At 45.2% G+C, this 16,487-nt stretch overlaps 1 protein-coding gene across 1 annotated transcript in view; it reads left to right on the top strand.

Annotated features, from left to right (window-relative positions):
* The window catches only part of MARCHF3 (membrane associated ring-CH-type finger 3), a 136,788-nt gene that overhangs the window by 96,181 nt on the left and 24,120 nt on the right, over positions 1-16,487 (top strand). Inside the window, exons 2-3 of the mRNA XM_038552018.1 lie at positions 5,731-5,974; positions 8,935-9,139. Of these exons, the coding sequence (XP_038407946.1) occupies positions 5,787-5,974; positions 8,935-9,139 (393 nt within the window). The 5' untranslated portion in view covers positions 5,731-5,786. The remainder of the gene's footprint in view (positions 1-5,730; positions 5,975-8,934; positions 9,140-16,487) is intronic.

Raw genomic sequence — 16,487 nt, 5'->3', positions numbered from 1 at the left:
TGGTTTTGAAATTAGTCATTCCCTCCATTTTCGTTGGAAAGGAAGGTCAGTGTGTGATTCCCCTCCTGCCTTCATTTTCTGTGAACATTCCGGAAACTCCAAATCAGTTCATCAGGCATGCAGTGCACTGTCTGGTTATAACATGCCTCAAAAGCTAGGGAAATGTTCTATGAAAGAGCATTCCTATTCTCAGAGATTGTTCTTAGAATTCAGAGGCTAAAAGGCTCCCTCAGAGGGGAAAGTTCCTGGACAGAGCATCATTGCTTTTTTTTTTCCCTCTCATTTCAATCAGGAACCAATGTGTACTGCCCGCACATGGGTCTCATTGAGGAGGCCTTGCTCCCAGAATGGGCAACCCCTCTAGGAGTGCTAAGGGACACTTGAGAGATGCTTCCTGAAGCAGATTTGCTCACGTAAAACTAAGGTCGGGCTTCTGAATCCTGGACCAGTGTTAATGATGTGTCACTCTGTGGGAGCACAAAGCCATCTAGTCATTCCCCCAAATTTAGAGCAGTTTCCCCTGAGAAAGCAGGGGCATGACTGCTAGTGGAAAGTTGCCAGATCTTCACGGCTCTGCAACGCTTAGAGGGTCTGGGGAATGGTCCTCAGAAAATGTAAAGCCAGATTCAAAATGGCCAGACTCTGTACCCTCAGAAACTTCAAAGGAATACCCAGTAATTTATTTTAAAAAAAATTTTTTTGGAGTGGATGAAAAAATGAATACATTTGCTTCTTGATTCTTTGTTGACCAACTCTGATTGTGGAGTGACAGAGGACCCTTCTAGAACATATGGAGACCTGCGGATCCTACTTCTTAAAAAATTTCTGGAATTACTAGGGTAGAGTTTGGAGGTCCATTCTTGCTGCTGAGTGCCACTCCAGGTTGGGCCTGCTCAGTCCACTGCCAGGCAGCCTGCCTGACCAGGTTAGTGCCAGCTAACACACATACCCTTACGCTCTCATTCTTACCTTCAACCCCATAGGAATTTGTATACCCATACAGAGATGCCAACCTAACATATTCTTCCCCCAAACAGCCTTGTTGTCCTAAATCTAAGAGATTACAGTTGACTTGTTACTGAAACGCATTTCTGATGGAAGCAGGTCTGAAAAGGCACTTGGGAGTGGCTTGCATTTTACTTTCTAGGATATCTATCACATGCTAGATAAGCTAAGATCATGGTGGCTGCTCTAACATATAGACCCAATTATCAAACGTAGTAACAGGTTTTCATTGTATGCCTTCACTAAACATTTTCATGGACAAGTGAGGACCTGTGTTCAGGGATCTGAGGGAGACAGGGCTGGGGAGAATGAGGAGAAGTGGATGTACAGGGGAGAGGGTTCCTTCATGCTCACCTGCCAACAGAAATGGAGTGGAACAACATCGGAACTCAAGCGTGATCCAAAAGTACAGTGTGGTGGAAGCTCACCAGCCACGGGGAAAGATAGTTTTCAAAGACAGAAACAAAATGCAGCCCAGCCTAAAAAAAGAGCAGGAATTAAAGTTAATGTGGCAATAACTCTCTGCACAGGACCCATTCTAGTTTATAAAGCATATTCACATGTATTATTTTGAGGCCTCACAAACACCCCGATGAAGTGGCTCAGGAAGTATTAGTACCTTTATTCCAAATATGTGAGAAATTTCAACCAAGGCTGAGAGGCCGAGTGATTGACCCTGGTGAGTCCTGAGCCAAGGCTCAGGCTTGGATGTCCTGCCTCTGAGAACAGAGCCTTCTCCCATAACTGCGATCCTCAGGGAGGTTCCAGGGGCAGTGGAGGTGAACAGAACCCCCCCCCCCCCGCCCCTCCTCCACATCCTCCGGACACATCCTCATGGTGCCAGCCACGTTCCCATGGAAATCACTTACCAAAGGCAGACTGTTCAGAAACAGGGCAACGATTAACTGCAGCCTGGTTGGGTCCTTGCTTTGGTATAACCTGTACTCTACCCTTTAAAGGGGTCACAGTTTAACTGACAGGCCTTTTGTATCTTAACAAGTGTCTCATTGGGCTTTCATTTATCTAGCCACTCCCTCCTCTTTGGCTGTCTCCCTCTCGTCCACCTAGCGCCACACTGTTCACTGTGTGCAGCTGGATGTGGCCAGTGCCAAATCATGTTTTATTCGGAGCCTGAGAAAGCAATTATACAAGGAGTCAAGCCTGGCCAACAAAGGACCTGTCCTACCGGTACAATCTGATGTTCAAGTTTGCAGAGAACACGCCACCCCCCACCGGCACTGTGGTGTTGTCCTGAGAAACCCCAGCAAGCCAAATTCTTGGGTGAACTAGGAAGCTACTTTCCCACAAGGGCAGCAGCGTTTATAAGGAAGTGGTTGAATGGTGCTTGAAATTTTGCAGGATGATCAGTGGAAGCCCAGTTAGGCTGCAAACCGACAGCTCAGCTCTTTCTAGCATCCACAGCAACAGCCTACTGTTTTCCCAGGTGGCTCTGAAGGAGACAGGGAAATGCAGTGGGCCATTTGTCACTGCCCCAGGTGCCACATATGGATGCCAATTGGTGCATGCAGCCTGCAGAGACCCTGCCCTGGGTCTGGTCAAGGCCTCTGGGCTCCCTTTTGACTGAGACTAGGGAGAACGTTCTCCCTTCTCTCCTTCACCTGAGGAGATGCTTAGATCCACGTTTGTGGGGTCGGAACCAACTCAGCCCTTCCTGCTACAACCTCAGGTGCCTGTGCTCTGCATTATCCTTTCCACCCCATTTGCAATTCAAGACATGGTCTTTTAGAAGCATGGGAACTAACTATGTGCATGCTAGTCTTGGTATCTCAAGGTTATTCTGGTGCATGATGGTTGGCAAATAGGCTGGTCTGTTCTTCAGTGAGTGCTAGACTGTGGAGTGTCCCATCAGACAGGTCCCAAGTGGGGTCCAGGGCTCTGCAGAGATGACACAAGAGAAGTGGCCAGGGCTCACCTGCAGAAGGAAGCAAGGTAGAGGAGCCTCCTGTCCCTTTATGCCCAACTCCTTGCCCTGCACTCATGGGAATAGAATAAGCCCATTAGATGGCTGGTGATATAGATCCCTTTTGCCTTTAAGAAGAAAAATGAAATGAGGTATATTGCCCAGAAGTGAAATTACAGATATAAAAGAAGCATAAAGGGAACTCTACTTCTAAAATTGTTTTAAGGGCATTTTATTGCAGATTTAGGTCATATACTTCGAACTACTTTCTTTGATGAGAACTTAATCTGGGTTACAAGTGAATCAACGTGGGGAACATTGTGTGCCTGCGTGATGTATCTTCACTAGGGTAGCCTAACCCCTGAGAGCCCGCGGTTCCTTTCCTCCCTCTGTGCATTCTTCCTCTACCTCCTTCCAGTTCCATCGAGCACAGGGAGGAAGCATTTGGTCCTGTGAGTTGAAGTTATGCAAAACCCGAAAATAGACTCTCAGAGTGCATCCAGACATAATGATTCCATGTGGCAAGAAGGTCACTGTGTCTGCTTTTCCTGCCAACGTATCCCTGGCTCTTAATCTATGGCTGCCTTGTGAAGCAAGAGAGCTGTGCCAAGAAGTTACACTTGGTGACTGGGAGGCATGGGAATTTAAAATCACGTCAATGGAGTTTTATAAGAGCAGGCTGGGGGAGGGGGATTACACACAGTTTTAGAAGTTGGGCTTTGAACATCTTTTTGTTCTGCGGTCTGAGAGCTACCATAACTCAGTTATTAAAAAAAAAAAAAAAATCTGGCCTCAGCTACAAATCAGCTCCACTCTGCCAACCCTGCCAAAAATTAAAAAGACATCCACCCAGAAAGTCTGTGGTTATCCGAGTGGTGGGATTATGAGTGAGTTGTGTTGTTTTCCTTGCACTTTTCTGTACAATCTCTAACATACACTCTGGTTTTCACAATGTAAAAAGGAAGAAAGGCAGGAAGGAAGGAAGGCAGGCAGGCAACAAATCCTATTTAAAAAGCAAAACTAAACTACCTAATTATCCAGTCATATCCTTGAAACCTTACTGTCTAGTGGTTGTGAAGTCCTCCAGAGTTGTAACAATGCCATGGCAGAGGCAACTTTGCCTGGGCCCCCACATCAGACCTCAGACCAGGACCGGTGTCTGTAACCCCCTCCCCTCCACCAGGCTCCAAGGGTATCCCAGCAGAGAGCAGACCACAAACGCTGAGAGGGCTTGTGGCAGCCAACGACAGGAATGCGAACATGCTAGAGCAAGGCCAGCCAGACACCTCAGCAGCAAGGAGGAGATTCCCTTCCTGTCCAGCTGTCTTGATGGCCAGGCCTCCTGACATGTGCTTGCTAGGAGGGAGGGCATCCGTTCAAGCTCATCTGCAGACACTGTGTTCTCATCCTAAGAATGTCCAGTTGATGCACAATGTTCTGGAAGCTGGGAAGATCCTGTTATCCAGACCTGTGGGAGTCAAGTCCCATATAATAAGTGGAGGAAAGAGCGAGGAGAAAACAATCCTTTGAGGAATTCCAAAAATCCTCCTGGGGTCGTGGGGTGGATTTCCTTTGACTTGAGGCTTTTACCATCCAGTTTGCTTATTGACGTGGACTCGGTCCATCGGCCAATCCTGCATCCATCTTCAGACTCCAGGCTGTGTTGAGCTCTGGAGCCTGCAGCAAGTAGGCTGGAGAGAAACAGCCATATCTCCAAAAATAAGATGCAACTCCTATGAGTTTCCATAAAGACCTCTATTTTTCATGCATTACATCCAAACTTATTACTGGATGCAGTGGGGTTTGTTCATACCAATGAGTGAGTGCTTTGAATCTGAGGTCCTGTTGAAGCCCACACCACCCCAGTGAGGGACAGAATTCCTTGCAGGCTGTGTGACAGACTATGTGTCAGGGAGGTAAGGCCCATATTAAGAATGGATTATTTTTAACAGGCAGTGGAGGTATCATCCATCCTCAGTTCCTGCATTCTTCTATGTGATCCTCTATGATGATGCAGCATCCCTGGATTTTTAAGTATTACGCTAACAGACTAGATTCTAGTTTTTTTTTTTTTTTGATTCTAATGTTTTGATTGTGATGTCCATTAAGAAAAAATTTAACAAGTTCGCCCAACTCATCATTTCCCATTAATAACCATTTAAGACAAGGCTAAAATAAAATAGGTTAAGTTTTTCAAGGAAGTTAATTGTCAAGATATATTAAGTAGAAAATTGTGTTATGGGGCACGGATATGGCAACAGTCAGAAAGGTGGACATTAATTGATTCATTCTGGCCAATATTGTCCTAGAAGCTACTACTTAGCCAAAGTCTTTTCTCCCCACCCCCTTTCCCCTGTTTTTAATCTTAGCATCTCAGAATGAGGCTGAATGGGAATAAACGACTTACAAGAAAGAAAGAGTGGCAAACGGTTTTAATAATGATCTAGTAACTTTGAGAGAGTGTCAACAAAGACCTACTGCTTCTCTGGCATAGAGAAGGAAAACTGCTTATCTCCTCTTCAGATCTGGCCCCAGAAGCATCAGGCCCTCCCCTCTCCAAGAGCAGGGCTCTTAAATGTTTATGCACACCTACATGCTCGTCTCGTTCATAAGCATGTCCACTGTTTCTTGCAGGCTCCATGTGTGCACGTGCGCGTGCATTACATGGTAACAAGATCACACGCCACGTTGAGGCTCCCCCTGTTATTTATGTTAAATAATGACATGATGATGTGGGTGGCCTGTAATTCCCCATTTTCTGTTAACCACCCTGCCCAAGGAAACTGTTTTCTGATCTCTCCTAGATGGAAATCCTGTATGAATGTGGAAGCCATTAGCAGAGTAATTGCTGTCTGTTACCATGACAACCAGCCGCTGCAGTCACCTGCCCGAAGTGTTGCCAGACTGCACCAGCTCGGCTGCGCCCGTGGTGAAGACCGTGGAGGATTGTGGCAGCCTCGTGAATGGGCAGCCGCAGTATGTCATGCAAGTTTCGGCCAAGGACGGGCAGCTGCTGTCAACAGTAGTGCGGACTCTTGCCACCCAGAGGTAGCACCACTATTAAAATAATTGAATCTGTAATTGATCTGGAGGACTCTCTGTCAGATGGAAAATGCTAAAGGGAATGTAATTAGCGCTCGGGTCTTTGTGTCAGGTGAGAGGAGGTGCTGCCCAGGTCCTTTCGTCACTGTTTCTATAGCAATGGGGTATAAAGCTACCATTCATGTTGTTGAGTTTTCTACTTCAAGTCACGCTGGCAGAGAGCCAGGCGGGGAAAGATCCCACAAGACACAGGGTCGCTTTCTTTACCTTTGTTATTTTGACATTGCTATGGTAATTACACTCTTGTCGCCGGGTGTTGACAAAGGTAGCCCTCTGATAGCATGGAAAGAAGGAGGCACCTGATTTCAGGAAACAAAGCCAAAGTGACTGGACTTGTGGGCAAAACTTCTGAAGTGGCATTCCTGGTGCTGGTACCAATCAGCACCACCTGATGGGAGCGCCATGCAGGGCTCCTTCCTGGATGAGTCTCTTCTCTGGCACGTCCCCACTCTGGGGGCCTCTTCTGTTGACTCCTCCTCTGTGCCTCCCACCCCCACTCCTGATCCTTGAGGACATACCCTGCCTTAGGAGGTACTTTTGTTCAAACCACCACAGCTCACCTCCCCTGAATGAGGAACCAAAGCAAGGCCAAAGGTTCTGAGCAGCCCAGAGATGGCTTATCCAGGCAGGTACTTTGTCCCTGGAGGTCTCCTCTTGTGCTGTTGCTGTCCGATGGCAGATTGAAAGCCACAGGCTGCCCAGCCAATACATGTTCCTTGACTTCTCCACCTTTCTGTTCAGGATAGGTAGGGGAACTTTGATCGATTAATGTGAAATGGCTATAGGCACTGGACCTGTCCTCTCATAGCAGCAATGACACCTCTCACCCTAAAACTTTGGGCCAGTCACCCACACAGTGACCACTTATCTTGGTCTGAGCAACTCAACCAAGCCCTCCAGTAGAGATACAGGCCCACCTGCGGCCAGACTGCTGGTAGCACCACAGCATTTTCTGTTGCCCCAGCCTGGACATGGCAGCCGCCAGACACAGACTCACACCTTTGTGTGTCTTGTAAACACTGCCCATGTACCTTCTGCTGTCCATTTCTGCAACTATCACTAAGGGATAAAGTAGGAAAAAAGTCCATCTATATTTTTCCACCTCTCGAAAAGCTTTTAACAATTAGTTAGGACTCAGAATATGACAAGGCTATGGGCATCATTGCTCATATGTGACATGAGACAGATAACTGCGTGTGCAACCATCACCCTGGCGGACTTCATACATTTTGTTTAATCAGGAAGAACAGGCTACAGAGTTAAAATGACCTAGAACTGTGAGCCAGTGTGTGTGTGCGTGTGTGTGTGTGCACACATATCAGGTGTTTTCACACGTTCTCCTATCACGTGGTCATGTAAACCAGATGATTTTAGACTTTCACGTGCATTTGGCTCAGTGGGTATGAAGGAGCTAGGAATAGTCAAAGAAAAAAAAGTCAGATCCTTAAACTTTCTTCTTGCAGCCCTGGGCCTAAATGAATTCTATACCTGGGCAAGTAGGTAGTCTTTTCCCCTTTTGATCCCCTTTCAGCCTTCATTCATTTCTAGGATCATCCCACAAAGACCCTTAGGGGATGACAGTGCTTCCATGACTGTTTCCATTTGGCCCATGTAGATGATGTCAAAGAGAGTGATGGGTCCAGGTCAGGTGAGGGCAGGTAGAGAGGCTAGTCCTCAGATGGGCACACACAGTGATAACATAGTTTAAAACCAAATGCCCAGGCCACGTGGGCAGAGGGAGCCTGCCCCTTCTTCTGCCTGTGTCTCTGCCTCTCTCTCGTGTGTCTCTCATGAGGAAATAAATAAAATCTTCAAAAAAATGAAACCAAATGCCCAATAAAGGACAAAATGGGAAGCAATAGAAGATGTAGTTCAGAAAGGAATTGTCCTCTCATAAGACACAGTATGCACTGGGAGCTGAAGTGTCTTAGTTTGAGCTCTTCATTGGCCACGAACTTCCCTGATGAGTGGTACATCATTTGATTTTTCCCTGACCTGAGTTTTCCCGCGACTGGAAATAGTTACCATTAACTACACATTTACCACATGCTGGTCCCTATACCAGGCTTCTGATTTGGACAAGCTTTTCTCATCCTCATGTCACATATGAGGAAGGCACCATTCTTTGCACCTGTTTTAGAGAGGAGGAAACTAAAGTATAGAGAGATGATGTTACTTGCACCAAGTTAGCCAACTGGTAGCCAGCAGAGCTGGGGTTCAAGCCAGGCTGTGGAACTTCATAGCCTTCCTCATGAACCACTATGACATGTGCCTTCATCGAGGCCAATGAAGTAATACTTATTACTTGCATTTGGCTTGATATCCTTAGCATCCCAGAGAGCATCCTTGGGAAACTCGAAGGATCATCGGCCACTCAGCTCAGTGCTCTGGCTCAGACAGCAGTTGTGTGTGATGGCTTGAGAGTTGGCTGCCAGTTAACTTGCCTCCCCTCATCCTCCCACCTTTATGAAAGGAGAAATGAGAAGAACCTCTAAGTATTTGAAAGTGTCCTGGCTTGATTCAAAAAGACACAACTGGCCTAGAAACTGCAGTTGATATACAAAACAATTTCCATTTTTAATGGTGAGGGATAGTTCTGATTTTCTGGTGGGTAGTTTGAACAATACCCATAACCAAGACAAAAATAACATAATAAGCTGATTGCTTTCACCCACTTTCAGCCGTGGGCCACCCCCTACTTCTTTATATTGGCAAAAGGAGAAGCCCAAGGTCCCTGGCACTGACCCCCACTGCCACATACACAGTGGACATCTAGGGTTTTAAAGCAGGTGTCCGTTTGAGTGGCTGCCACTGGGGGAGGTCTGAAGGACGTGGAGCCAGAGGGCTGTCCTCATGGTGATGGTTTCCAGCCTGGTGACTGGCAGATGCCTCTCCTTTTCTTGCAGCCCCTTCAATGACCGGCCGATGTGCAGGATCTGCCACGAGGGCAGCAGCCAAGAGGACTTGCTCTCTCCTTGTGAATGCACAGGGACCTTGGGGACAATTCATCGGAGCTGCCTGGAACACTGGCTGTCATCCTCAAACACCAGCTACTGTGAACTCTGCCACTTCAGGTTTGCAGTCGAGCGCAAACCCAGGCCGTTAGTGGAGGTCAGTAATTGGGGCACGTCCTGAAAACTTAGCTCTAATGAGCAAATGATGTCTGCTTTTATGCCCAAATCACAAACCCTTGTGCAGCTCAGTGAAGCACAGAGGGAGCAATGTGTGAGTGTGTGTGTATGACACAGACAGAAGCAGCTCACATGCTCGCTCTGGAGCCAACAGGAGAGAAAGGTGATCTCCATGAAGAAAGGGGAAGCCAGTGTGGAGGAGAAAGGGGAAGTTTACAGAGCTCTTCTCTCTTTTTCCATCCCTGTGAAGTGGAATACACAGATCCAACACTTTGTCTTTGGATACCATCTGCCCAATTTGAAGTGACGGATAAATGGGCATTTGGGTTGCATATTCTGAGAGGTATGAAAAAATATAGGTGCATAGTATAATGATGCTGACTCAGATTTCTGGGATTTGAAGAGTTCCAGGACCTTAGGTAAATAACTTTACCTCTTGAAATTACTATGAAGCTTAAATGAGGTAAGATTTCTAAAGCACTTAGAATACCAAGTACATACCCAAGTGTTTGAGTTAAAAAAAAAAATGTCTCTTAGGAAATTATACACAAGCATTATTTCAGCTAATAACCTAGCACTGGAATCTCTTTTCTTAAAAGGCAGGCATTTCAACCCAGCCATTAAAATGGCAGGACACTCTTTCATATTTTAGAAACCACACATTTCTACTTTAGACCAAGAGTCTGGTCCTGTATTAGCTATAAGCAGCGGAAAATATCAGTAGGCTATTTTGCTCTCTCTCCTACCCTCAATTTCTACTAGTCAATTAAAAATTGGAGGTTAGCAACAATAAATATTTTAATATATTATGAGCCAGAGCTAATTGAAAGAGACTGAGACCAAGATTATGGGCCTCTAATCCAGACCCGCTGATAACCTTCTTCTTTCAGCAGCTGATCCAGCAAAACTCCGGCATTAAACTAGAGCCAGAAATCAAGACACGCTTCTTAGAAACTATTTAAAACAGGATGTTAGCACCTCAGCACTTACAGCTCTGGAGAGCTCTGCATACACCTGCTCTTGTGTTTGACCTTGAAAGTTTAATCAGGACCTATAAACTGGGGCCTGTTTTAGCTATGACTTATTTGCCAAATGGCACAAAATTTATTTGACTTGCCTCAATACACCCTATGCTTTAGGACTCTGGATCAAGTGACCTCTCCATGAAACGGTCTTGCTGCTTGACATCCACTTTCAGAAATTCCCATTGGGAATCTGGCCCCATGCCACATTCCCTGGAATTTACATTTCAGAACTTCTCTGCAGAAGTGGGAGCAGAGGGTATAATTAAATAATAAACAAGGGAGGTGAAGATTTCTCAAGTCCAAAGGCAAAAGTTAAAAAGAAGCTTATTTCTCCTTTCTAGAAATTTCTGGAACCTCCCCAAGTTGATATTGCACCATCTCCAGGGAAGCTAGCTAGCTTCCCAGAATAAATTAAAAAAAAAAAAAAACTCTGCTTCAAAAGGGCTACAATCCAGTGATCTTTACTGGCACTTGTTAAAAATCCTAGTGTGTGTGTGTGTGTACACAACAAAGAAGGTTGTATGTGTACACACACGTGTGCTCACATGCACACATCTCGGTTTTACTCAGCTAACTCACCTGTGTCAAATCACGTGGTGAACCCCTTCCATCTCAGAGAGGGAAACATGTACCCACACACAGAGTTTCTTCAAAGTTGCCTCTGTTTGGCCACAGATTCTGGGATCTTAGGCAGCTGTCATTACACAAGGAATCGAGGCAAATGACCTTGAGAATGTGTGAGGTACTCTGTAAGATTTAAGGCCTTGCCTACAAAAACTTCACCCAAACGGTCACCGGTGGTGAAATTTTCATTGCACAAATGGAATGTGACATTTTTCAGAGTTAATGATGATTGAACAAGTTGAAAGTGAAAGGCAAACCTTCTCAAGCCGGGGGAGGCTGGCCGTTTGATCATCCCATGGCGAAATGAACTTGCTGTTTGACCACAAGCAATAAAAAGAAGTTGTCTTTGGTTTCTCAGCTGGAGGACAAATGAGAACCAGGTGCAGGCAGATTTTTCAACAAATGACATTACTAATTGACTTTTCCTCTCTTACCAAAGGGCAGGTTTATTCACACTGAGCTTTGCTTCATATTTTTATCTCAAGGTAACCATGCATCTTTTTTGGAAAATCAGCAAAATCCGCCTATTTAGGTTAAGCATTGGGAGTATTGTTACTTTATTTCTCATTTGCACTCTTTCAATTGCTTTAATCATTACTGTATTTACCAGTTGGATCTGCCTTCTCATTAAAGCTAGAAAATTCTCTAACATTGAATTTCAAAATCAATGTGATAATAACAGCTTCTTGTTTGTTAGAGGAAGTGGTTGAAAAAGTCATTTATAAACATTATTTGTCAGCACCCAGGTGTTAACATTGGTCAGAATCACAGTCATAGCGCCAATTCCCACCCTCAGGAAATTCCCCCAGTCCTTAATTCAACATAAACCCTCATCCTCCTGATCGACGCTGTTCAGAAAATAGTGCCCCATCCCTTCCTTTCCTGCATTCTCTACAGCTCGATGTTCACTTTGAACAGATCAAAAACCTAGGGTTTTTGTCTACGAGTTTCCACTCAGAGTGGCCAAATCAATGGACTGGTTTATATTAGCATCTCCAACCCAGACATCATCTCCCCCACTTAAACAGTGCTCATCTGTGTGACACAGCTCAGTTTCTCAGAGCTGTGATTTAGGGGGTCGAAGGAGTGGGGAGTGAGCTAGAAGCTCTCCATGATATCCTTGGTCTCCAAAAATGCTTTCAAAAAATACATTTCACACTTGAAATGAACACATTCTACGATATGTCATTTATACCTCAATAAGATGATTTTGTGTGTGCTTATCTACTAATCTACCTACCTTCATGGGTAGACTAAATCATTTAGTCTCCTCTGGTCAATTCATTGTCAATTTTATATCCTTATTTTATTATATTTCATTTTACTTTTATTTTTTGCTGCTAAGTAAGCCAGTATAACAAGAGCTAGTTTCAACCCAAGAGAGCTACCCTGTGATCATCTGGTTTATTCAGACACTGGTGAATTTCTTCTAGTCCAGTTTATGTAAATCTCTTAAGGTCTGTGGCAATCAAGCAAAGCTTGAAAGAGAAGCATTCAAACTGTATATAGCGAAAGAAAGAAAGAGAGAGAGAGAGAGAGAGAAAGAAAGAAAGAAAGAAAGAAAGAAAGAAAGAAAGAAAGAAAGAAAGAAAGAAAGAAAGAAAGAAAAGAAAAGCAAAGCAGATAAAACACACACACGTTTCATACCTCCACAACAAGCACTTCTCCCTTCTGAAGGCTACGTATTTTTCGTTGATGATGGAAAATTTACCCAGTGGCAATTTGTCAGATAAATTATCCCCAAGAATAATGACCTGATAGAATGCAGTAAGTAGACATCCACTAACCAGAAGAGGATTTGCTGAATGACCAGCCTGGGTGGTTTTATGGGCTTATTTCTGCTCATTTTCAGTTTTCCTCATATCTCTCACTCTCTCTCTCTCTCTGTAAATTGAACCCTGATACCATTCTTTCATAACAAAGGGAAAAAAACAGGAAGCCAATAAAAGTACCATGATGTGCTTCCCAAAAATGTGTGCCTTGACTCCTGCCTACCGTGGTGCTTACGTATCTGATGGAGCAGTTGGCCAAGGAAGCCCACCTTATTATGTGCAAACAGCATGCTTGCAACATGAGTCCACTGATGGGAGGATCCGGCACTCGGCTTTCCTAAGACATGTACCAGTAACACCCACCCTTGCCGGGAGACTTATGAAGTAATAGATCAGCTCAGTAACATCTTGATTAAAATGAAACAGCCAGGAAATGGTGCAAATCTGGAGAAAAAAGGCTTCCTAGGATCTGCTCTCCCTCTGATCAGGGAGACATGGTGATTTTTCACAGAGGGAGTGATTAGGTTTTCATATTCCTAGCTCCTTTCCTCGGATCCAGCTGATTGATAAGAATTGTATGAACAATTTAAAAGCTGTTCTCTGTGACTCAGAGGCTTAGCTAAATTGAAACTGAGAATGTTTTCACACATATCAGTTACTCAGAATAACGGTATGTAAAGCTAGGGGAGAGGAGAATTAAGAGAGTTCTTTTTCCCCAAACTTTTTATTTATGGTATTTTTTTTTTTTTTAAGTCACTAGAGGAAAGGGTTTCTAAAGTGTGCCCTGGATTCAGTGTAATCTCCAGCTACACAGCAGGAAGCGAGCTGAACTGCTATGGAGAAACCACTTTATACCTTGGCATTTGCTATTTAATAGATTTAAGACTTCCCTCAAACCCTCTTAATAAGTATGTACCAGGCTTAGGTGGTGACGTTGCTTGGCTCTTATTATAGTGGATTTGGTTTGGTTTTGATTTTTAATATATCCATTTAAGTAAAAACGAGAGCTTTGGTTTCAAAGCATTCAAATCCCTATCAGCAAACACTTGTAGCATTGGGGTAATTAGGGAATGATACCACAGAGGACATCAACGGATTCGGGGAGCTTCCCAGGCATGTGTACCGCCTATTCCATTCCTCAGAGGAAGACAAGCAAGCTCCCCCTTTTCCCTCCACTTCATGAGCACAGCCTAGGAAGGAGGGTAGCTCAGACCATGATCACAGCATGTGATAGGCAATCCAGAAGCATCTCCTTATTAAGTAAATGCATGACTGAAGAACTTCCCTCCCCCCAATTGCAAACTTTATATCATACATTTGGCCTATAAGTCAGAGAAAGTGACAACACCGTGGCCTGCCTTATGGCTCAACTCAGACACAGCTGGACAAGGTCTTACATAAGAGACACAGGTGACACAGCTTTGAGCCACACAGCACACCAGAAGATTTTGACTGAGCCTGATTCCCACTTGTTCACTGGTCCTCAACCAGGTTTTACGGAAGGACAGGGGATTGCAGCCCAGTGTGCACTGTGAGCAGTGAGGGGAAAACATGCCCTCCAGGACTCAGAAGGAAACCGCTGGCCCAATTTAGGAAAGTGTGGCTAGGATTTGGGCAGATGGGGCCAAATCAGAAAGATTCTAGCCCAGCTAGCCTCTCCCAAGCTTGTTAGGAATCCAAGTGCTATATAAACACTACACCATTGTCTTGGGGAGAAAAGCTCATATTAAACATTCAGTAGATGAAGACATAGGCTTACTGTGGTTATGTTAGGCCAGACTCCCTCGGTGAGAAAGAAGTAAGAAAGTCTCAGGCACTGCTCTGCAGCTTTTCCTCCTATTCCGGCTCCTGTCCCGGAATGACAAGGTCATACCCTGGCATCTGCAAAGCAAGAGGGGAGAGCTTTGGCGGAACCCACCAGGAGTTCCCACTTCTCACTCTCAGGCTGAGTGCCACCACCTGAGCTCGAGGCGGGTGAGCTCAGGTTCCTCCGGCCCTGGCCCCGGGCTTCCTGGTGCCCCCCCCACACCTGAGGCGACACTCGGTCCTGCTGCTGTAGGCGAGGCTAAGGCCTCACAAAGCAGAGCAAGGACTTGGAGCAGGAAAGGTGAGCGAGGGGAGCGTGGGGAGCGTGTTGACCCTTGTGTGTAAGTTGTGGGGAGCATCCCCTGCCGCCACTGAGTGAAATCCCTGCGAGTGTCTTTGCCAAGCCGGGTTTAACATCACAACTCTTGGCAGCCCATGGCCTCCAGTGAGAACCTGGACGAGCCATTTCTCCCGTTTATGCATTTGCCCCTTCACCAGTCACGTAGAGCGGAGCTCACAAACTAGCTTGCTCACTTGTGCGCGCAGGTGTGCTTTTTAGATCAACAGTATTTTTTTTTTTAAAGGAAATTTGAATGCCTCTGGGGAGGATAAACATTTCCAGTTTATCCAGGCCCCGCCTCCTGCTTAGACCTATCAGCCCTCTTCATGCTCTTGCAGTATCTGCTTGCCATTTACATTTGAGATTGCAAAATTGAGTGATTTATCCCACCTTTAAGAGTTCTCTGATACTATGAGCATGTTTTTTTTTCTACCAGCATCTCTCTTTCAGGGGAGTATAGACTGAACCTAAGCATCTCCCTCCTATTGTTCCACGTTGTAAGTTAACTGAAATGTTTGGTTCACAATCACAAGGCAAATGAGCCACGAAGAGATGGTGTACCCACATGGACAGGCTCAGAACGACAGCAGTTCAGATACCTTGTACCTGCAGCCACCTTTGGTGTTGAGTGGTTGAACAGGTGCATCTCCACCACCTAGAATTAACAAACCTTAGTGTTTTGTGAGCGACCTCTCAGACATTTCCTTCACCTCTGCCAAGGACTCTGGACAGGGAACCAGCCTGCACATGGGCTTGTGGCACCAACTTTGGTGCCAGCAGGTGAGATGACATCCCTGATGACCTGAGTCCTGAAATCCTCCAATCCCACAGTTGTTCCGTCTTGAATTTCCCTCTTGGTTTTGGTGGCTAATTTGGCAGTTGCATCGTTACTTAAAGCTTAGTTACAAAGAAGCTGTTTTAAGGTATCTATTAAATTCACAGCTTGCTTCATTAAAAATCACTTCATTAAAAAAGCAAGCCAACCGAAGTGTTCACATGGCCGTGCCAGATGGAAGTGAGCTAACTGCTTGGTGCCTGTGTTTTCAGCCCGTCCACTGCTGGTACAGGATTAATTTGGAGGGAAAATCCAACTCCGTGCATAAAAAGAGTTACATGACCAGATTCTATTATTTTAAATTGTACTGATCCTTGCAGTGAACTTGGGTTGAAATACAAATTAGAATCCATGTTCTGCAGAGGACCTGTGTCAATCCAGCAGCTGCTCCATTCCACTAGGTCACTGAGGACATAAAGATGCAAAAGAGCAAGAGTTGTTTCACCCAACTTTTTAATTTTAATTCTGTATTTTAAAAAATACAGAGGGGATGCCTGGGTGGCTCAGTCGGTTAAAGGTCTGACTCTTGAGTTCGCTCTGGTCACAATCTCAGGATCGTGGGATCCAGCTCCACATCAGGGTCCACGCTCATTGTGGAGTTTGCTTCTCCCTCTCTCTCTCTCTTCTCCTCCCCTGGCTCTCACTCTCTCTCTCTCTCCCAAATAAATAAATAAAATCTCTTTTTAAAATACAAAATACAAAGGAGGATGAAGAACAATGCGTCAAACAGGTGCATCTCCACCACCTGGAATTAACAAACCTTAGCATTTTATGAGTGACATCCCTTTCAAAGGAACAACATCTTTGCAGGGGCACAGAGAGAAAACAGCTGTCATCCTCACTAATTCACCCTCAGGTGTTCTCAAATATAGGAGAAAATTGAGCCAGGTTTTCCTTAAGCACATCTGGGCCAAGACCAAGAGCAA

The sequence above is a fragment of the Canis lupus genome, chromosome 11 (assembly GCF_011100685.1).
Source record: "Canis lupus familiaris isolate Mischka breed German Shepherd chromosome 11, alternate assembly UU_Cfam_GSD_1.0, whole genome shotgun sequence".
NCBI lineage: Eukaryota > Metazoa > Chordata > Mammalia > Carnivora > Canidae > Canis > Canis lupus.
This window is presented reverse-complemented; position numbering and strand designations above follow the sequence as displayed.